Source organism: Pan paniscus, chromosome 22, assembly GCF_029289425.2.
Source record: "Pan paniscus chromosome 22, NHGRI_mPanPan1-v2.0_pri, whole genome shotgun sequence".
NCBI classification, from domain to species: domain Eukaryota; kingdom Metazoa; phylum Chordata; class Mammalia; order Primates; family Hominidae; genus Pan; species Pan paniscus.
Window position 1 is genome coordinate 42299279 of NC_073271.2, and position 21435 is coordinate 42320713.

Below are 21435 nucleotides of genomic sequence, written 5' to 3' on the forward strand. Positions count from 1 at the left end.
CTTGGGCTTGGCAGTAACTTTTTAGATACAACACCAAAAACATGATACATGAAAGAGAACATTGATAAGCTGGACTTCCTTGAAATGAAAACTGGCTCTGCAAAAGATACTGTTAATAGAATGAAAAGACAAGACACACACAGGCAGAAAATATGGCTCTGCAAAAGATACTGTTAATAGAATGAAAAGACAAGACACAGACAGGCAGAAAATATTTGCGAAAGACATATCTGATAAAGGACTGGCAGCCAAAATATATGAAGAACTAAAACTCAACAATAAGAAAATTTAATTTAAAAATAAGCCAAAGACTTTAAAGGACACATCACTGAAAAAGATACACAGATGGCAAATAACTATATAAGATTTTAACATAATGTCATTAGGGAATTGCAAATTGAAACAAGGAGATACCACTACACACCTCTTAGAAAGGCTAAAACCCAAAACACAACAGCAAATGCTGGTGAGGATGTGGAGCAACAGAACGCTCATCATTGCTGGTGGAAACGCAAATGGTGCAGCCACTTAAGATACAGTTTGGCAGCTTCTTACAGAACTAAACACACTCTTACCATAGGATCCCGCAATCACGCTTCTTGGCATTTACCCAAATGAGCTGAAAACTTACGTGCACGCTAACATTGATAGCAACTTTATTCATAGTTGCCAAAACTTGGAAGCAAGCAAGACATTCACCTTAGTAGGTGAATGAATAAACTGTGGTACATCCAGACAATGGAATATTATTCAGCACTAAAAAGAAATGTGCTATTGAGCCATAGAAAGAGACTCAGGAATCTTAAATGCTTATTACTAAGTGAAAGAGGTCAGTCTGAAAAGGCAAAACTATGGAGACAGTAAAAATATCAGTGTTTGCTACTAAGGGGTTCTGGAGGCGGGGACAGCGCAGAGGACTCTAGGGCAGTGAAATCCTGTGTGACACTGCAGTGGTGGGCACATGCATCACACATCTGTGAAACCACAGAATGAACAACATGAAGAGGAAGCTGAATGTAAACAATGGACTCTGGACGATAATAATTTATGAATGTTGACTCATCAACTGCAGCAAACGCACCACTTGAATGCAAGATGTTAGTACTGGGGAAACTTGACGGAAGGTGCGAGGAGTTAGCGGCTTTATGGGAACACTGCATCTTCCACTCAAATTTTCTGTAAATTTAAAGCTGCTATAAAAGATAAAGTACATAAATTTTTTTTTAAAGTTTAGCAAAATTGTCTAGCTATGAGATCAGTATCAAAATCAATTGCATAAGAATCTATGAGTCCACAGTGATAAATAAGTAAATAAACAGAGGCAAAGGAAAAGCTTTTGGAAGAACACCAACTAATACATATGGAAGGAATGATAATTTTGTAAGCATTATGCAAATAATTGATTCAGGCAAGAATCATCATCAAATGCTAACACTAACAGGTATAAGTATGATGAGAAATAGGACATTTACATAGTCTAAAACTGTCTCCCCACAAAGAAAAAAAAAGCAACTTCGTAGCGGAGAAACTAAGTACAGCGGTCATCACCTTAATCAAGGAATCAAAGTTGGTGTGTGCTTCCTGGTAAGGTGCAGGAGAAGGCCCCATTTCTTCTGCAATCTTCCTGACAAAAATGTACAGTTTCATAACCTGAATCTAATCACGAGACACGAGAAAAAAAAAACACTGAGGATATTCTACAAAATAACTTGTGGAACAATTCAAAAATGACAAAGTCATCAAACACAAGGAAAGATTAAGGAATTATTCCAGGTTAAAAGGGTGTCAATGCGATAACTAAATGCAACCCATGTGCACAGTGAGAAGGGTAAGGAAAACAGAAAAAGAAAAGAAAAATAATTAAAAATAAACAAATGCACCCCATGATGTTGGATTAAAGCTTGAGGGAAGATTTTGCCATAAAGGACATTATTGGAACAATTAGGCCTGCAGATTAGTATTTCATCAACATTAACATTCTGACTTACACTTGCACAAAAGAATACACCTGCTAAGAAATACTCAGGCAGTTAGAGGTACATCCTATCTGCAAATTCCTCTCCAATGGTTCAAGAAAGAATGGGCCTGGATCACGTGGGAAGACAGGTCATGAAGCCCTGAGGGTAGAGCCTGGATCACGTGGGAGGACAGGTCATGAAGCCCTCAGGGTAGAGCCTGGATCACGTGGGAGGACAGGTCATGAAGCCCTGAGGGTAGAGCCTGGATCACGTGGGAGGACAGGTCATGAAGCCCTGAGGGTAGAGCCTGGATCACGTGGGAGGACAGGTCATGAAGCCCTGAGGGTAGAGCCTGGAACACGTGGGAGGACAGGTCATGAAGCCCTGAGGGTAGAGCCTGGAACACGTGGGAGGACAGGTCATGAAGCCCTGAGGGTAGAGCCTGGATCACGTGGGAGGACAGGTCATGAAGCCCTGAGGGTAGAGCCTGGATCACATGGGAGGACAGGTCATGAAGCCCTGAGGGTAGAGCCTGGATCACATGGGAGGACAGGTCATGAAGCCCTGAGGGTAGAGCCTGGATCACGTGGGAGGACAGGTCATGAAGCCCTGAGGGTAGAGCCTGGATCACGTGGAAGGACAGGTCATGAAGCCCTGAGGGTACAGCATGGATCACGTGGGAGGACAGGTCATGAAGCCCTGAGGGTAGAGCCTGGATCACATGGGAGGACAGGTCATGAAGCCCTGAGGGTAGAGCCTGGATCACGTGGGAGGACAGGTCATGAAGCCCTGAGGGTAGAGCCTGGATCACGTGGGAGGACAGGTCATGAAGCCCTGAGGGTAGAGCCTGGATCACGTGGGAGGACAGGTCATGAAGCCCTGAGGGTAGAGCCTGGATCACGTGGGAGGACAGGTCATGAAGCCCTGAGGGTAGAGCCTGGATCATGTGGGAGGACAGGTCATGAAGCCCTGAGGGTACAGCATGGATCACGTGGGAGGACAGGTCATGAAGCCCTGAGGGTAGAGCCTGGATCACATGGGAGGACAGGTCATGAAGCCCTGAGGGTAGAGCCTGGATCACGTGGGAGGACAGGTCATGAAGCCCTCAGGGTAGAGCCTGGATCACGTGGGAGGACAGGTCATGAAGCCCTGAGGGTAGAGCCTGGATCACGTGGGAGGACAGGTCATGAAGCCCTGAGGGTAGAGCCTGGATCATGTGGGAGGACAGGTCATGAAGCCCTGAGGGTAGAGCCTGGAACACGTGGGAGGACAGGTCATGAAGCCCTGAGGGTAGAGCCTGGATCACGTGGGAGGACAGGTCATGAAGCCCTGAGGGTAGAGCCTGGATCATGTGGGAGGACAGGTCATGAAGCCCTCAGGGTAGGGTGCCACCCACTAAAGAATTCTAGTCAGAGTAAACAGGAGTACTTTTCAGTATTTTTGTAACTTTTCTATAAATCTGTAAATTTAAGGGAGAATTTAAGTCTGTGTAGTAAAATAGAATATTCCATATAAATAGTGTTAAAGTAACTTGCAACTCCAAACTGTATCTCAAAAACTCTCCAGGTAAGTTTAAAATCTTTTTTTTTTTTTTTTTGAGACGGTGTCTTGCACTCTCGCCTAGGCTGGAGTGCAGTGGCGCCATCTCAGCTCACTGCAAGCTCCACCTTCCGGGTTCATGCCATTCTCCTGCCTCAGCCTCCTGAGTAGCTGGGACTACAGGCGCCCGCCACCACGCCCGGCTAATTTTTGTATTTTTAGTAGACAAGGTTTCACCGTCTTAGCCAGGATGGTCTCGATCTCCTGACCTTGTGATCCACCCGCCTCGGCCTCCCAAAGTGCTGGGATTACAGGCGTGAGCCACTGCGCCCGGCAAGTTTAAAATCTTAATATAAAAATCACACTAATATATTTAACCATTTAAAAGTTAAAAACTTATGTTCATACTCCCTAAAGAGATAAAAAGAACAAAGAAATTGAGGGGAAAATATCTGTAACATAATACACAAATACTTACTGTGCTTAAAAATGAAAGAAAAAACATCCTGGTGAAAATTTTTAAAATGGCTGGGTGTGGTGGCTCACTCTGTAATCCCAGCATTTGGGGAGGCCGAGGTGGGAGGATTGCTTGAGCCCAGGAGTTCGAGACCAGCCTGAGCAACATTTAAAAAATACAAAACATTTAAGAAATTAGCCACGGGTGATGGTATGCACCTGTAGTCCCAGCTACTCAGGAGGCTGAGGTGGGAGGACTGCTTGAGCCCGGAAGTTTGAGGCTGTGGTGAGCCATGATTTTGCTACTGCACTCCAGCCTAGGTAACAAAGTGAGACCCTGCTTCAAACAAATAAACAAAAAAAGAATGTTCTAGCTTGGAAGTCACCAAAGAAATGCAGAGGAAGCCCGCGATTAAGTCACCATTGCTCCCCTGCGGGCCACATCCGGGACTGATTGTTCTACACAGTGACAACAGCTGACATGTGCTTCCCTGCGGCATCTCACACAATCCCACCACTCTGTGAGGCTGTACTCTTGCCCACCCAGGCAGGGAGAGAGATGAGCAGAGAAGAGAAGTCACCAGGCCAGGTCAGACAGCCAGAAGGGGCAGGGATGGGGGCTGACCCAGGCAGGTGGACCCCAAGCCATGTGGCTCTAGGGAATAATAATGGTCATGAATAAATATTTAACAAGAAAATACCAGTTAAGGTTAAAATGGGGAAAAGCTAAAAAACAACAAGGAAAACTGAAAAATAACCCAGAGGCCACTGAGTAAAATGACACAACACCTGTGCCATTACTGCTTGTGCTGGAGGAGCACGCTCAATGGTGGGGCTTTTAGAAACCTCACCAGGCACAAAGTGGGCCAGGCGTGAAAGGAGCAGCAAGCCGCCATGGAAATGTGGAGACCAAACAGCAACAGCAGATTCTCCTTCAGGGGCGAGGAGGGGCGACTTAGCTTCTTCTTTGCGCTTCTCTGTATTTTGCAAGTCTTGTTTGCAAAGAACCTGCTTTACTTTTATTACAGTGATTTTTTAAAGATGATCTATTTTTTAAAAGGCCAATTCTCTAAATGTGGCTGAGGACAACTCACGCCCACTTCATGCCGCAGAGCAGCACATGGCCAAGGGCCACGCCAGGCCGACAGAAGACCCTGAACACGGTGCCCTCCTAGCTGCACCTGTGAAGCACAAGAAAACCCCTGCTCCATCCTCGGCTTCCAAAAAAACCACACCAGAACATTCTCAGATTGTAAATGAAGCAGCATACTCCCACATAACTCATGGGCCAGAGAAGAACAGTAGAAACAGAAAACACTTTTAGTATCTGTGCTACCGCAGCAAGCACCAGAACACACATTTAACTGAATGATATCTCAAAACTCATTTATAGCCTCAAATGCATATTTCAATAAAAGCCTGAAAATCAAATATCTAAGTATTCAAGTTAGAAAAATAAAGGAGAAAGAAAATAACAAAGGCCAGTGTGGTGGCTCACACCTGTAATCCCAGCACTTTGGGAGGCCAAGGAAGGTGGATCACCTGAGGTCAGGAGTTCAAGACCAGCTTGGACAACATGGTAAAACTCTGTCTCTAATAAAAATACCAAAAAATTGGCCAGGCATGGTGGTGAGCACCTGTAGTCCCAGCTACTCGGGAGGCTGAGGCAGGAGAATCGCTTGAACCCCGGAGACGGAGGTTGCAGTGAACTGAGATCACGCCACTGCTCTCCAACCTCAGCAACAGAGCAAGACTCCGTCTCAAAAAAATTAAGAAAGAAAGAAAATAACAAACAATAGAAATTGATGAAACCAAAAATAAAGTCTCTTTAAAAACAGAATCAAAGACTAAGATTTTTTTTTTCAAAAGATCAGTATAAGATTCTCAAAAGGAAGAGGAGGATGTCAGCGTTGGGCTCAGAGCCATCCAAGAGGACACTGAACAACTTTGCATGAATCAGTGTAAAGCTGAGTGGAAATGGGAAGACTCCCCAGACTGATACAAAAATGGAAAATCTGCTCAGTCCTATAAACTATTAAAGAAATTACACCGCACTCCAGCCTGAGAGAGCTAGAACCCATCTCAAAAAAAAAAAAAGAAAGAAAGAAAGAAAGAAATTGAACTTCTAATTTAAAAACTTTCCTCAAAGAAATCTCCAGGCCCAACTGGCATTTCCGGTAATTTTCCCCAAACATTTAAGGTAGAAATATTATGAATATTACATAAATTCTTCCAAAGAGTATTTTAAAAGCATTTTCCAACTGCTTTTCTAAGTCCAGCATCATCTTAACAGGAAAACCTGACAAAAACATTATAAAGAAAAAAAAATTATAGACCAGCATCTCTTGTAACCAGAGTTGCTAAAATCCTAACAAAATATTCTTCAAATTGAACCTAGCAATATATAAAAAGGACAGTGCATTGTGACCAAGGTGAGTCTACACCAGGTTTAACAAAAGTAAAAAAATGTAATCGTGATAGGATAAAGAAGAACCTACAAAAATCACATATCCTATAATGTACCCTCTAACACAGCAATGCCACTCCTAGGTACGTGACCATGAGAAATGGGTACCCAGGTGCCCCAAAAGATAAGTACAAGAGTGTTCACAGTAGATGCTTCATAATAACCCAGACTGAAATCCTCCCAGGTGCTGAGAACAGGCAGCTGGATAGCGCGGCATCTGTGTTCAACCGAAGGCCCGAGGGAGAGAACGCTGCTGTTACCCGAGCCACATGACTAACCGCGAGCAGGAGAGCAGGAGAAGGCAACACGAATTCCACACCTCAGGAGTCCACCTAGACAAGATCCAAAGTGAGCAACAGACACCCACGACCTGGCAGGCATGTGGGCGGCCCCGTCATGGGGAGGGCCGAGGGCTCTGGTGGTGTCACCATGTCTAATGCTGGCACTGTTCGCTTCCTGTTTGCTTCAAGAAGACCAACCTGTACACTTTTCTGAATACTTGCTACCCTTCAACAGGAAAGGTTACTTAAAAACTGTTACTGGGACACCGGTGGAGTCAGGTATGTGATGTCTTCTTAACATTATTAAAAGAGAGAGAAAATCCATTTTTGTGTTATAACTGTGCTATTCTGAGCCCCTAACAGATATTTTGTATGCTTTAGGGCATACGACTGGATTCCACAACATCTGAAGCCTCTTGCATGTTTCCATGAGTTTCGCTTCTGAGATGGGCCGCCAGGGCCCTGTGTCACAGAATGATGCGTCTGGGTCTTGGCCCCCGACTTGGCAGCCCCCACACTGAGTGGCAGAGCACCCTGGGCTGAGACCCTCCTTACCGGATCTCCGCTGCCCTGTGCTCCGGGAAATGCTTGTGGAAACACTTAAGCGCCTGCATCACAGCCGAGGTGCACTCCACATAGGTGTAGTCAATCATGATGTCCCCTGGGAAAGGGAGGGAAAACCAAGTGTTGAGTTTCACCCTGGCTGCCCAGGGCCTGCAGCTCAGGCAAAATCACAACAAGCAAGAGTGTTGCAGTGAGCCCGGGCCTTGACACTGCCTCCCTGACCAACCTCCAGAGCAAACACTGGCTGGCCCAGGACACACACCTGTGCTACGTGAGAGCGAAGATGAGGGGAACACAGCAGAAAGCTGCGACCCCACCCCAAAAAGCCATGTGTGATGTGGAGGGGACCAGGAAGGCGGGTATGTGAGGTGCCCAGAGGTGGACCAGGGCTGAGATCCTCCCCCAAGACCAGTACGGTGGCAACCATGCACACACAGCAGCCTGCTGCCCATGGCATGGGTCCCCACAGTCCCCACAGACACCTCCCTGCAGGCGCTCTGGATACACAGCAGCCTCCACAGAACACAAGCCCTGTGAACTGAGCAGGAACCAGCCCAGGCTGTGGATCTCATTGGAACCCTCCACTGTCCCCTAGGTCTGACCTGATGCCCTCCTATCCACAACACAAGGATCCTGCCACCCCAGGGGATGGAGGAGTGCAGAACAGCCTGGGCTGAGGGAGGGCTCCAGACAGATCTGCCAGTGAACCTAGGCCCTTGCAGCCTCGGGCAAGGGGGAAAAGCTGGCCCCCAGGTTTGTGCACCACAGCGCTAGCCGGCCCCGGGTTTGCGCGCCGCAGTGCTGGCCGACCACTCACCGAAGACCTCCGAGGGGTTCAGCAGCTCCAGCAAGTGCCCCCCACGCTTGGTCTCATAGGTGGCGAACCCTCCATCGGGATTTCTCATGTTCAGCAGCTGAAATCACAGAGAGCACCCTAGAACTCGCCCATGTGCTGAGCACACACAGGCGCCCAGGGCACAGCGGAACTCTCTAGAGGCAACACTAGGGCTGACAACCGATGGGGCAGGAACAGGGGGCGGAGAGCTGATTTCCACGTTAACCAAGCCCTCGGGTGCCCCAAGCAGCAGCTGCAACCTCATCTGTCAGGGCCTCCATGCACAGCCACCAGGGAACATGCCCCCACACGTGCCCATGACTTAGAAACCAAGTCTGTGCTGCCAGAAAAGGGCAGGGTCTCCACTGGGAAACACACACAAAAGCCAGATGTGCTGAAAGGATGTGGCACCAAAACCAACACCAACAAATTCCTTCTTCAGACACCCAGTGGAAACCACCAGAGAGAAACCTTGGGGGCCACGCCGGCTCCCCCAAGTATCGGTGGCTGGGCTGGACACCAGCTCCGCAGTGCAGGGCTCTGTGCACACAGCCCAGCAAGGCCCCTAGGGGTCCAGCCAGAGCTCACAGTTCTCCACATATAGACACCATCCAAGGACAAGCTCCTATGGCCTGGCCGGACTGCGTGCTGGGCTGGAGCCCACAGGAGTGGAAGTGAGCACGCAGCTCATCTGCAGGACACGAGGTATGGACGGGGCTGCTGGGACCAGAGCCTTACCACAGCCACAGCATCGCAGAGCCGTTCTCGGGGGATGTGCTCGGTGACATGGGGACACTTCTCCTGCAGGAGCAGCACAGCCTTCAAGGCCTCAGCCGTGCAGTCAGAAACGATCCAGCCGCAGTCCAGCGTACTGAAGGAGAAGCCACCCTGCAGAGCACAAGCCGTGACTCCAGGCTGGGGGTGTCCACACCCCAGTTCTCAGAACCTCCCCACAGCCACACGCATCCCTCCCCACCACAGAGCACCCGGTCAGGGCAGGGGCCCAGCCACCAAAGGTGTGGGTGCAGCCAGGGCCCCAAGCTGGGTACATCCAGACAGACCTCCAGCTTCCAGCACAAAGACCCTCAGGGGTGCAGCTCACACCCTCAACACCTGCAGATCTCACGACGGACAGGATGGGGCCCAGATGCCCCCCACCCCCATTGTAAACAGGCAGCAGCAGCTGGGTCCATGCCTAATTTCACAGCCTGCACCTGTGGTCACAGCCCACACCGGCTCTGAGGTCTGCTTCTTTCCTCTGCCTTCCCCGGACACACTGGCTACACTTCGGCTGTCCTTCTGAAGCCTGTGTGTGCCGTGACCACTGGAACCGCTCTGAGGCAAGGCTGTGTGTGCAAGCCAACTGTGCCTCCATGTGCCAGGCAGCTCAGCAACATGAAGCATGAGCCCCTAGGCCAGGCATCCACCACAGCAGGACACCCAAAGACGCCAAGGGAGGAGTCCCCCAGGGAGGAGCCCCCCCTTCAGAGGGAAGGACCCACCTTGCTGAGGGCGGCCTCCCCTGGGGGACGGGACAGGGATGGGGCTGGCTCCCGCATACCTTGCGCATCTGGCGGTAGTACTTCTGGTAGTCGGGAGGGTTATCTGGGACCTGGGCAGCATCGAGGGCAAATGTGGAAGCAGAGAACACGTCACCACGGGACGTCCCCATCTGGGACATCGCTGAGACAGACTGGGCAGGACTGGAGAGGCAGAACGTGCCTGGGAGCTTACTCTGCCGGCCACAGCCACCACTGGTGCTGCGAGGCGCGCGAGGGCCTGCACCTGTTCAGCTCACCACCCACAGCTGCTGGGAAACGTGACTGGCCAGCGAGGGCTCAAACCAGCCCAGACGGGACTGGGAGTCAGCACCTGACTCCCCTGTGATCTCCCCACCGGCCAGAAGGCAGGGAGGGGGCCCAGGTCTCTGCGGGTGTGCTCTGTGCCAGGGGCCCCCAATGCCTCCTGAACAACCTCAGCTCCTGGCTGCCTCTCTCACCTCAGTGAGAAGGGAAGAGGCCTGGAGTGCCGTAGGGTTCAGTCAGCCTCCCCAAGTCCCCATCACCCAGAGCAAGTCCTGGGCAGGAGGCAGGAGCAGGAGCAGGCCGCCATTGGGCCAGGCACAGCAGGACAATGCCCCTCCTCTGCTTGAGCCCAAGATGGGTGCCAGCCTTGGCCACACAGAGGCCAGGAAGACCCAGAAGCCCTGCAGAACAATGTCCTAGTGAGAGCTGAAGGGAGGGAGACGGGGCTGGGGGGCAGCGGTTCCAGGCAGAGGGACACTGGCTGAGGCCGTGGCCGGGACAGGGTGTGGGAGACACGGGAGGTTGGGGCGCATGTATGGGATGACTGTGGCTGCAGACTGGGGTGCAGGCACGTGTGAGAGACACTGAGGTCAAACTACGGGCTCGGGCAGGGTCTGTGGGCAGCTGATCTGGCAGGAGGGACCGGGGCTTTTGCTGCAAACAGTCTCAGGAGGGAAAGTCCACAGGCTGGCGTCACCTCCATGGGCAGAAGGTGCTTCAGAGACATGGAGGTGCCGTGTAGGCTGTGCAGCTCAGGGTACATAGCCCCTGCCCGTGCCTGGCCCTTGCACACAGTGGCTCCAACATGAGCAGGATGCAGAAACTGCCAGCACCCCCAGCACCCTGCAGGCCTCAGAGAGCTGCCCCAGGTGAGGCCAGCCCGAGGAGGACCGGTGGATGGAGCAGGGGCTAGGGAGGGGATGGGACGGTGGGGGTGACCTGAAACACCAGTGCAGGAAATAGGGCAGGGTGGAGGTGAGGTGGGCACTTCTGCCTGCAGGAGCTCCCAGCTCTGATCCCCCTCTTCAGCCCCCCTCAGAGCCCCAGGCACCGGCCTCACCTGTGAGAGCCTCAGGAACTCATGAGCCTTCTGCAGGCAGGACGAAAACTCGGGCCTGTGGTGCCCGCCCGCCTGGAAGAGACAGCAGGACAGAGAGGCTCAGCTGCCCCTGCACGGCCAGCATGGCTGCGCTGGTTTCCCGATGGCCCTGGCCACATCCTGCCCCCACCGGGGACCAGAATCAAACTGGCAGACATCTCCAGAGAGTGCCAGGGTCTCCTGCTGCACTTACCTTTAAAGACAAAACAGCAAAAGTCCATGAGATATGACTGAAGATGGAAGGGCGCAGGAGACCATTTATGGATGCCAGCACCCCCCTGCCTGGCCAGCATCCATGCCCAGAGGGTCTCCAGCACCCTGTGTAGGCAGGCCCTTTGCGTGGCCCGGCCCTTTGCGTGGCCCAGCCCTCAGGGCTCTCCAGAAACACCTTCAGAATCCCACCTACCTCATTCCCACCAGCATAAAAATCCACTCTCGTTTTTCTCCAGTACTGGCTCAAGAATGCCCATAACAAACAGTTCCAGTTCTTTTTTTTTTTTTTTTTTTTTGAGACGGAGCCTCTCTCTGTCACCCAGGCTGGAGTGCAGTGGCACAATCTCGGCTCGCTGCACCCTCCACCTCCCGGGTTCAAGCAATTCTCTGCCTCAGCCTCCCAAGTAGCTGGGATTACAGGTGCCCGCCACCACGCTCGGCTAATTTTTGTGTACTTTTAGTAGAGACGGGGTTTCACCATCTTGGCCAGGCTGGTCTTGAACTCCTGACCTCGTGATCCACCCTCCTCGGCCTCCCAAAGTGCTGGGATTACAGGTGTGAGCCACCGTGCCTGGCCCAAGCAGTTCCAGTTCTAAGAAGAGCCTGGAGTCCCACTCCTGCCTGCACTCTCAGAAACAGCCTTCACCAGACTCCCCTTCTCACACAGCCTCCAGCCCCTGCCCTCCCAAGGCCCCCGACCCAGCCCAACACCCAAGGCTGCTGGCCAAGGCCGCCCCCTCCACAGCACGACCCTCTGAAGCCAGAGGCCAGAGCCCAGGTCACTGGAAGTATCGAGGAGTGGCAAGTGTGTGGCCAGCAGTGCTGCCCTCAGGTGGATGCGTGGGCTGACGTGCACGGGAAGGTCAGCTGAGGCTGAGAAAAGAGAAGGAGCCACGAACCTCAAGCAGAGCCTGGATGGCGAATGCGGTGTCCCAGATCTGTGAGCCGTTGGTGCCCTACACACAAAGGATGGTGTTACAGCAGCAGATGCAGCCCCTCCCACTCCCAGCCACTGCCTCCAGGATCCAATGGGCGCCTGAGGGCCAGGTGTGGGGGCTCCCACCCAGCCAACGCTCAGCCTCAGGCTCTGAGCCCTGGGCACCCCTCATGGCTGACAAGGGCCTCAGAGAAGGCTGAGCCCTGCAGGCAGACACACGTCGGGGAGACTCAGGGAGCCCTCCCTTTCTTCATGGGCCACCAGGCAGGACAGTGTCCCTCTGAGGACACTTCTAGGACTGAACGATCCCTCAGAGGCTCCAGCACCTACACATAGAACATCCAGGTGCTCTCACCCAATGACAGTGGCGCACCTCAGTCATGGTGACGCCTGGAAATGACCCCATTTCTTTTTTTTTTTGAGATGAAGTCTCGCTCTGTTGCCCAGGCTGGAGTGCAGTGGCGTGATCTCAGCTCGCTGCAAGCTCCGCCTCCTGGGTTCACGCCATTCTCCTGCCTCAGCCTCCGGAGTAGCTGGGATTACAGGCTCCTGCCAGCACACCCAGCTAATTTTTTTGTATTTTTTAGTAGCATCGGGGTTTCACCATGTTAGCCAGGATGGTCTCTATCTCCTGACCTTGTGATCCACCCACCTTGGCCTCCCAAAGTGTAGGGATTACAGGCGTGAGCCACCGCACCTGGCCAATGATCCCCATTTCTGAGTACACCTGGAGGTGATGGGAATTCTGCACAGGGCTGGGAAGGCCCCACCTCAAATCTCACCCCGAGCTGGGCTCACAGGTACACAGCCTGGTCTCAGTTCAAAGGGCCGGTGACCAAACCCTAGTGAGACAGAGCTGGGCACTGACCAGACAGACATGGGGACTGGGCGGGGGGTGGTGTGTGGCAGAGGCATCCAGACATCGTGCACTGGAGGGACAAGGCAGGGACCACCAGAAAAGCATTCTCGCCAAAGAAACACAATGGAATCGAACCTCAGGGCCTGGCCAGTTTACAAAAACTCAGGGAACATAAGAAGCAACCAGTCAGATCTGCAATGTGAAGCCCTTCAGGGACAAACCTTCCAGGAGGAGAAAAGAGACCACAAGAGACGGCTGGACTAACAGGAGCTCAAAGACCAACAACCGAAGGCCTGTGCGGGCCTGGCCTGAATCCTGATTCACACACACCAGCCACAACGTGAGGACTACACTCAGGAACCGTCGTAAGTTTGTTGGGTGTGACAACCTCGGAGCAATTTTGTAAAAACACAGACGCCCTCATCAGCTTGAGGTGCAGTGATGAGTCGGTGCTGCGGGAGGGCTGGACAGGGAGGGGCAGGGAGGCCAGGGCCTGCTCTAGGGCTTGCTACTCACCTCCACTTTACATGTGTTTTGAAAACCTTTTCACAAAACACGGACAGTGTCCAGGGAGCCTCTGGGGAGCTCAAGGCCAGCTGGGTAAAAGCTCGTGGCTGGGGGCACCTGGCACCAAGGGTAGCCCTGGGGCGGGCAGTGCTGGGCCCACGTGTATCCATCCCAAATGTGACACCCAGGACACCTCTGGAGACTCCACATTTCCACACTGAATCGGGTGGGGGACAGAAGACAGGCACCACAGGGCGTAACCCTCCTTAGACCACAAGACACAGGGCAACACTGTCTGGGCTTCTGACACGCACAAAGGGGCGCAGGCTCAGCCCAGTCGGACAGGACTGCGGTCTACAGGGCCCCCAGAGCCAGGACAGGACCAGGGTCAGCCAGGATCCACCGGCCTCCCCCCTCCTTGTGCTTGGTGCCCCTCATGACTGGGTTCCAGCCCACTCAGGCCAAGTCCACGGGGAGCTCCCAGGCCCGGCCACAAGCCACCACGGTCCTCCAGGCTCCTGTCCTGTCCACCCAGGACCTTGAAGAAGAAGCCTCTTAAATTAAGAGTGCATGGAGGAGAAGCCCCCGCTAACCAGAGCCACCTCCTGCCACAGTAACAAGATGAGAGCTTCTGCAGCTCTGGGTCTGTCGTTACACAGCTGAGCCCACTCAGATCATCAGGGCAAAAAGCAAACAGGACAGCTGCAGACAGACATTCGAGAACGGTGGGCACCCACACAGAGACCAACGGCACCCACAGGGACACGGCCAGAGGCCTCAACTGACTCAGCCTCTAGTCGCACGCTGCCGGGACCTGGTCCAGGAGGAGTTATTTCTGAACCCCAAAGGAAAAATAATAAAGGGGAGACATGATTGCAAAGGAAGCATGCAGCCGCAGTCCCGCAGCCCTTACCTGCATTTTCATGCCGTCAAGGCCCATCCTGTGAGGAGAAAAAAGCCCAAGTCAGGTGCAAGGAGAAAGCTGGAAGCCCAGCTGCTACCCAGACCCTGCACTCAGGAGGGTCCCAGAGAGGCCGTCTGTCCCCTCCCGAGGCCTGGCACTGGCCTGGATGCCACCCCAGCTGGGCTGCTGGGCTCCTGGGGGTGAGGGCCACACTCTATGGAAAACAGGACACACTCACCCAGAAGGGCCACACCCAAGGCAAGGGGCAGCGGGAGGCTCCCCGACCCCAGGCTGTGCCAGCCCTGACGCCCTCGTGCAGTGCTGAGGCACCAGAGGAAGAGGCCTGTACAGCGGAAGCTTCCCACCGTGGGACGGCTCTCTGCCCTCCATGACAGGGGCCCCACCTCCAGGGCACAGTCCATGGCTGACAAGCTCCCCTTGTCCACAGGCCTCCTGACGCCAACCTGAACCTGCCCTGCTACCTACCACCCCCTTCCTCACTCTACCTTCTGGGAACACCCCACGCTTCCACCGGGTGGCAAATCTTCCAATTCCAAGACAACCCTCAGTGGCTTCCACAAGCCCTGACACTGCTGGTTCCTGGTGGTATTCCCTGGCAGTATTCCCAGATGGCACCGTGGGGGCCCCTCACCGGGACGCAGCCGGGGCTCAGATCCAGTCTTGGTGAGAGGCCCGGCCAGCACATCCCAGCCACACTCACCAGAGATAGTCCGGGATTCTGGAGACATGCTCCTGGAAGGCAGTGGAGGTGGGCCCGTCCACATACCAGCGCACAAGCATGTTGATGGTTTTCGAGATCTGCAGGAGAGACAGCCCTGTCAAGGCTCCGCTCCAGACCCACAGCAGCCTCCAGGGACAAGGTCTCGTCCAGATCCACAGCAGCCCCCAGGCATAAGGTGCCGTGCAGATCACTCAGGGCCAGGACAGGGGCCTTCTGCTCTAACAGGCATTTCCTGAGCGAGGATGGGCAACAACTGTGTCCCCAGGACCCAACTCAGACAGAGGCAGTGCCGGCCAAGGCCACAGCCTGGCTTAGGGTGTGAGGAGGAGCAGCACTCCACCAGGGAGAAGCGAGGGGTTCCGGGAGAAACCAGAGGGGCATGGGCTACCAGGTGCCTTAGAGACAACACAGGGGACAGAGGACAGGGCCTGAGGGGCCCAGGAAGAGATGCGAAGACAGGACTGTAGCAGTAGGGACCACTTGCCCCCCTTCTTCCTCAGAACAGAATGTTCCAGAGGCCCCCAACTTTTTACTTATGCATCTCACAAGTCAAGATCCAACTGCAAGCATGTTTCTAATGCGTTTAGTACAGATGTGCTCTATATGGGATTAAACCAAAACCCACAAAGAACCACATCACTGCTGAGCAAAAAACAAGGGACCCGCTGCAGGGTCAGTCAGGATTTGTGATCCACTGAGGTGGCATGAGGCCCAGAAAATCCGAGATGCAGTGTCAGGGTGGGACTCAGTGGCCCAGTGCCACCTGGGTATGTCCAGAGAATGCCTAAGCCAACCCACTACACCGCAGCAGCTACGCGCACAGCTACGGCAGCAGCTGCAGCACAGCCCAGGGCCTGCTGACTCTGTCAGGAGGCGGCCACGCACCAGCACAGCCCGGGGATTGCACCCTCCAAGGTCACTGAACTGGCCACACCTGGCCCCCTGCAGGCCCCACAGAGGCGAGAGCTCCAAGTCCCTAGCTAGGCAGGAGGAATCAGGAGTGGCACCTGCTACTCCCACCCACCCTGGGCATGTCTAAACCCCACGGGAGAATGGCGAATGATGAACTGTTTGGGGAGAGGGAACCAAGTGAGGAAAAAGCACCCCTCCCAGCTAGCCAGCTAGCCAGCAAGATCTCAGGGAGGGGCCTCTAGGAGAGTGTCCAGGCACACTGAGGACAAGAGCCGGTGGGGGACGGAAGCGGGGGGTCGAGTGTGGTGGGGCAACTTCACTGAGCTGGGCGTGCAGGGGTCCAGGACAGAAGCCCTCAGACACTTGTGCGATCAGAGGGCCACCTCCCAAATGGAGGTACACCAGGCTCCAGGAAACCCCACTCCCAGCTCACAGCACGGCCTCCAGGACTTCACTTTCGGACCTCAACTCCCAGGGGCTGCAGTCAGAGGCCAGGCAGGGGCACTGACCGGGCCGATGCTGATGCTCTTGGTGAATCGGTCGTCGGCCACAATGTGTTCATACAGCTTCTGCACAGCCCGCTGCCGCAGGTGGGCACTGTGGTGGTGCTCATACAGGTTGAGGAGCGCTACAGGGGACAGGGGTCAGTGGATGCCAGACACCATGACACTGGCCTCAGCCTGGAGCCCCATGCACTGCAACACCTGGACTTGCCCTTCCCCAGGGTTTCCCCCTCCCACCCACCCCCAGGCCTGGTCTCTGAGCTCCTCCTTCCCTGCCCAGGAGGGGCTGCCCCACACCTCCTACCACACACCCTTGCACAGGGTGGACTCCTGAGAGTAGAAGACCAGCTGGTTCTCGGGGTGGAGGGGCAGGGCGATGAGATCCCGCCCCCTGGGGCCTGGCACAGAGGAGGTGGCCCAGTGCCGCTGGCAGGGGATGAGTGCATGAATGAGTGGGCGACACCCTGACCCTGACCCTGGGCTGCCCTGCCGGCCCTCAGGAGGCGCTCACCATATACCACGCGGAGCAGCCAGCTGTGCGGCGTGTACAGCTCGTCGGGGGCCACGTTGTTCCTCTGCGCCAGCCAGTCAATGCTGGCGAAGTCCTCCACATAGAGCTCCTGGTGGGGGCAGTGTCTGAGCCTTGGGGCCTGGGAGCACCTGGTAGGCCTGGCTCAAACCAGGAGGGGTGGCCTCCCACCATCCGCCCTCAGGGCCCTGGGCCAGTCCCTTCCTGGGTGGGGGTCCCTCCAGCAACTGACCCCGAGGGCACATGAAGGCCCCCTATGGGAGGACTGCTCTGAGGAGCTCCCCAGCTCCATGAGTCCCAGGTCTGCCCAGAAGCTCATTTCCTCCCTCTGCCCCTCCTTCTTCCCCACGGCAGGCCTGATAAACATCCTGCACCTCAAACCTCGCCTCAGGCCTGCTTCCAGAGGACACAGTGCACATCTGCCTCCTGCATCCCTTGAGTCCTGGAAGTCCTCCCAGGAACCCTGGGCTACAGCTACTGACTGTCCCATAGCACAAGTCCCCTCTGGGCAGAGCTTGCTCACTGTTTATATAGGATGGAGGAAGGTGGAGGCTCTGCTCTGATCACAGGGCTCTCCGCTCCACAGGGCCGCCAGGTGAGTGGACAGGTGTGGTTAGATTCCAGAAGCCCCAGGCCCTGTGGGTCCCAGCCCCAGAGGCCTTCACTTTGTTCCCTGATGAGGTCCTACCTGGCGGAGGCTCTGGACCAGCGGGTCTTCCGCGGCACTCAGCCGAACGGCGTAGCAGTAGCTCATGGGCAGGTACACCTGCCGGCAGTGGCACCAGAGTGTGGAGGGGTGTGCCGGTGCCCAGTCAGGAAACAGCCTGGGGCAACGGCAGGAGTCAGTGGGAGACCCCAAGACTCAAGCCTGCCCCCTCCGCCAGCATCCATACCTTGGGCCCTTTCAAGCACGAACACTGGTGGATGGCTATTCCCCACCACGTCAGTGCATCTGCGGGCATTTCCCAACCATGCTCCTGAGGGGGACAGTTGAACCATAGGTGCACCCTCCGAGGAGCTGCACCTCCTAGTTCGGTCAGCATTTTGCATCCTAAAACCAGGTGATGAAGCTCCTAAATGCTTAGGATTGTCTGTGGGTTTCTTAGCTACAACAAACGTACCTTGGTAACATAAAACATCAACAATGGGGATATGGTGTGAGGGCCCCAGGGAACACTCTTGGCTATCTTTGCAACTTTTCCAGAAATTGGAAACTACTCCAAAATTTAAAGTTTACTTTTAAAAGTGTAGTTAAGAAACTTTAGGAGGGGCACGGTGGCTCACGCCTGTAACCCTAGCACTTTGGGAGGCCGAGGCTGGTGGATCACTTGAGGTCAGGAGTTTGAGACCAGCCTGACCAACATGGCGAAACCCCATCTCTACTAAAAATACAAAAATAAGCCAGGCATGGTGGTGTGTGCCTCTAGTCCCAGCTACTCGGGAGGCTGAGGCAGGAGAATCGCTTGAACCTGGGAGGAGGTTGCAGTGAGTCGAGATTGTGCCACTGCACACAGCCTGGTGACAGAGCGAGACTCCGTCTCAAAAAAAAAGAAAAAAAAAAAGAAAAAAAGAAAGAAAAAAGAAACTGTAGGTCTGTGGAATCTCCCCAAGGCCTGGGTCTTTGATCACTGGTCTGCTGACGTTAGCACAGCTCCACCAGCTTCCCAGGGTCTGTGTGTGCCTCATGTGTTTTCTCTCCCTTTCCCTGCTAGCCCCCATCCTTATGTGATGCCTTATGTGATGCTAGCCCCATCCTTATGTGAGGGTGAGCAATGCTGAGCCTTCCCTGCTCCCTGACTGTGGCATCAGGCCTTGGCCCACTTTCACACCCACTTACTTAAAAGGGTGTTTTTTTTTTTTTTTTTCACATTTTGGGTTACACTTCCAGCATTTCTGCAGCTGGAGTGGTTCAGGTCTGTGGTCCTCCTTTCACCTCCCAACCCACCCTCCAAGCAACTCCAGCAAAGACAAGCAGCACCCTGGCGTGCCCATGCGGCAGCACTGACCGACGGCCCCCCCAAGTGGGGCAGATGAGACGCCCTCACCAGCACCAGCGTGTGGAACCCACACCCCTCCTGCCCTGGCAGCTGTGCCGACTGCCGTCTCAGTCCTTCCTCTGCCGCTCATTACACATGGGCGAGGCGCAGAGTCCAGCGGGCACCTGAATGGCCCCAGGACACCTCCCAACCTATGTGCTCTACGGCCCGCCTCAGGTAGCAGCACCCTAACCCTGCCCCCTACTCTGGTAGCTCTGTCTACCCTCCCGGGGTGATCTCACCATCCCTGTGCCTCCCCGTCACCACCCAAACTGGCTTCCGGAGTTAAGCCCCCGGCCTTTGTATCAGGACACTGCTGCTGTCCTTTCTTGAGCGGCCCCTTCACTTCCTGCCTCCCCTAACTTGACCCCCCACCCCCGCACCAAAGTCATCTAACACAAGGGACCCCCCAGCCCTGCTCATAGCTCTCTAAGGGACACCCCCACCAGGGTTCCCACAACACTCCAGGAAGCCAGCAGGGGCTCTGTGTGGTTCCAGGGTCTCACTTCCCAAAATGCATAACGGGGTAAACTCATATGCATGAGTGTTTTCTGGGGAGATGTTCACTGCTTTCAATAGATAGCCATAAAATGTTACAAGACACTGGTTAAAGACACCACATAAGGCTGGGTGCAGTGGCTCATGGCTCCCAGCACTTTGGGAGGCCAAGGCAGGCGGATCACCTGAGGTCAGGAGTTTGAGACCATCCTGGCCAACATAGTGAAACCCTGTCTCTACTAAAAATACAACAATTAGCTGGGCGTGATGGCCTGAGACTGTAATCCCAGCTACTCAGGAGGCAGAGGCAGGAGAATTGCTTGAATCCGGGAGGCGGAGGTTGCAGTGACCCAAAATCACGCCACTGCACTCCAGCCTGAGTGACAGAGCTAGACTCTGTCTCAAAACAAAACAAAAAAACACACACCAGATAATAAGAAATTAATGTTGATTTTGCTGGGTATTTAAACAGTATGTGGTTCTGTTTAAAAAAACAAACACTGATCTTTTTTTTTTTTTTTGAGACAGAGTCTCACTCTGTCGCCAGGCTGGAATGTGGTGGCACGATCTCGGCTCACTGTAACCTCTGCCTCCCAGGGTCAAGTGATTCTCCTGCCTCAGCCTCCTGAGTAGCTGGAAACTAGAGGCACGCGCCGCCATGCCCAGCTAATTTTTGTATTTTTAGTAGAGATGGGATTTCACTATGTTGGCCAGGATGGTCTCAATCCCTTGACCTCGTGATCTGTCCGCCTCGGCCTCCCGAAGTGCTGGGATTACAGGCGTGAGCCACCCCACCTGGCCACAGACACTGATCTTTTAAAGGCACACACACTGAGTCCACAGGTGAGGTGTCACGTTGGGACACACTTCACATTCACCAGCAAAGGAGACAAGCGCAGCAGCAGCAACACAGGACGCCCCTGTGCAGGCTGGGGGAGGGGCACCCTCCCCCTACTTCTACAGATGCTGAGAGTCTTCCACAGCAAGAGGGAAGCCACCCAGCCCTGCCTGCAGCCTGACTCGGGGTACCTCCATTCATGGCACAGCCTTCTTCCTGCTCAATTGGGAACCTCCCCCTTTCTGTATCCCTACAGGACTCAAGCTTGATCAGGGCCTCTGCCAGGAGCCTAACTCCACCCACCCACAGAATGCCCACCCCTCTCTGCTGTCACAGCCTGCACCTGACCCACGGTCCCTGTCACTCTACTCCCCGGGACAGCAGCAGCGACCCAACAACCAAATCAACAGCAGACATACCACATCTCTGGGAACAGGGTATTGAGGCCTTCCCAGCTGTAAACATTCAGGACAGCCAGCCAGAACTTCCCCCAGGAGGGGATGGCCACAGCACCACCTGAGGGGGGAGAGAATAGGCCCATGTCATCTGCTTCCTGTCAGCAAAGTCTGCACTGCCTCTAGCTGGGAAGCTTCACCCTCTGGGAGTCACGTGTGCCCCTCTCCATGAGGCAAGGGCAGCCTCATGTGGATCTTGCGACCCCCATGTGTGAAGCAGGTTCCAGAGTGCTGAGAACTTGCCTGGATACACGGCCCCCTAGGTGGAACCAGTGGCTTTCCTGGGAGTGGGTGTGTCCAGCCCCAGGAGAGGTGTTTGCAACCCCTGGCCCCAGGAAGGAGCACATGAAGACAGCTACCTGGGAAGGTCCAGGGACACCTCAGTGCTCAGGTGAGCAAGGGGCCCAGGTGCACATGCGCCTGGAGAAGGCAAGGTGGGGAAGTGACAGTGCACACTCAGCCTCGCCCTCTGAGCCAAGCCTGAGCTGCCCAGTCTGT

The 21435-nt window shown here is 54.3% G+C and overlaps 1 protein-coding gene across 2 annotated transcripts in view; it reads right to left on the reverse strand.

Moving 5' to 3' along the window:
• The window catches only part of LSS (lanosterol synthase), a 37912-nt gene that overhangs the window by 9159 nt on the left and 7318 nt on the right, over positions 1-21435 (reverse strand). The window contains exons 6-18 of one of the 2 annotated variants that reach the window (XM_034948191.3): positions 20902-20998; positions 17799-17934; positions 17093-17201; positions 16588-16706; positions 15146-15243; positions 14434-14461; positions 12117-12173; positions 10966-11037; positions 9662-9712; positions 8839-8988; positions 8083-8179; positions 7257-7362; positions 6699-6752 (exon numbers count right to left, since the gene is read on the reverse strand). In XM_034948191.3, coding sequence (XP_034804082.1) covers positions 6699-6752; positions 7257-7362; positions 8083-8179; positions 8839-8988; positions 9662-9712; positions 10966-11037; positions 12117-12173; positions 14434-14461; positions 15146-15243; positions 16588-16706; positions 17093-17201; positions 17799-17934; positions 20902-20998 — 1174 coding nt within the window. The remainder of the gene's footprint in view (positions 1-6698; positions 6753-7256; positions 7363-8082; positions 8180-8838; positions 8989-9661; positions 9713-10965; positions 11038-12116; positions 12174-14433; positions 14462-15145; positions 15244-16587; positions 16707-17092; positions 17202-17798; positions 17935-20901; positions 20999-21435) is intronic. The other variant, XM_003823797.6, reaches the window with a different exon arrangement.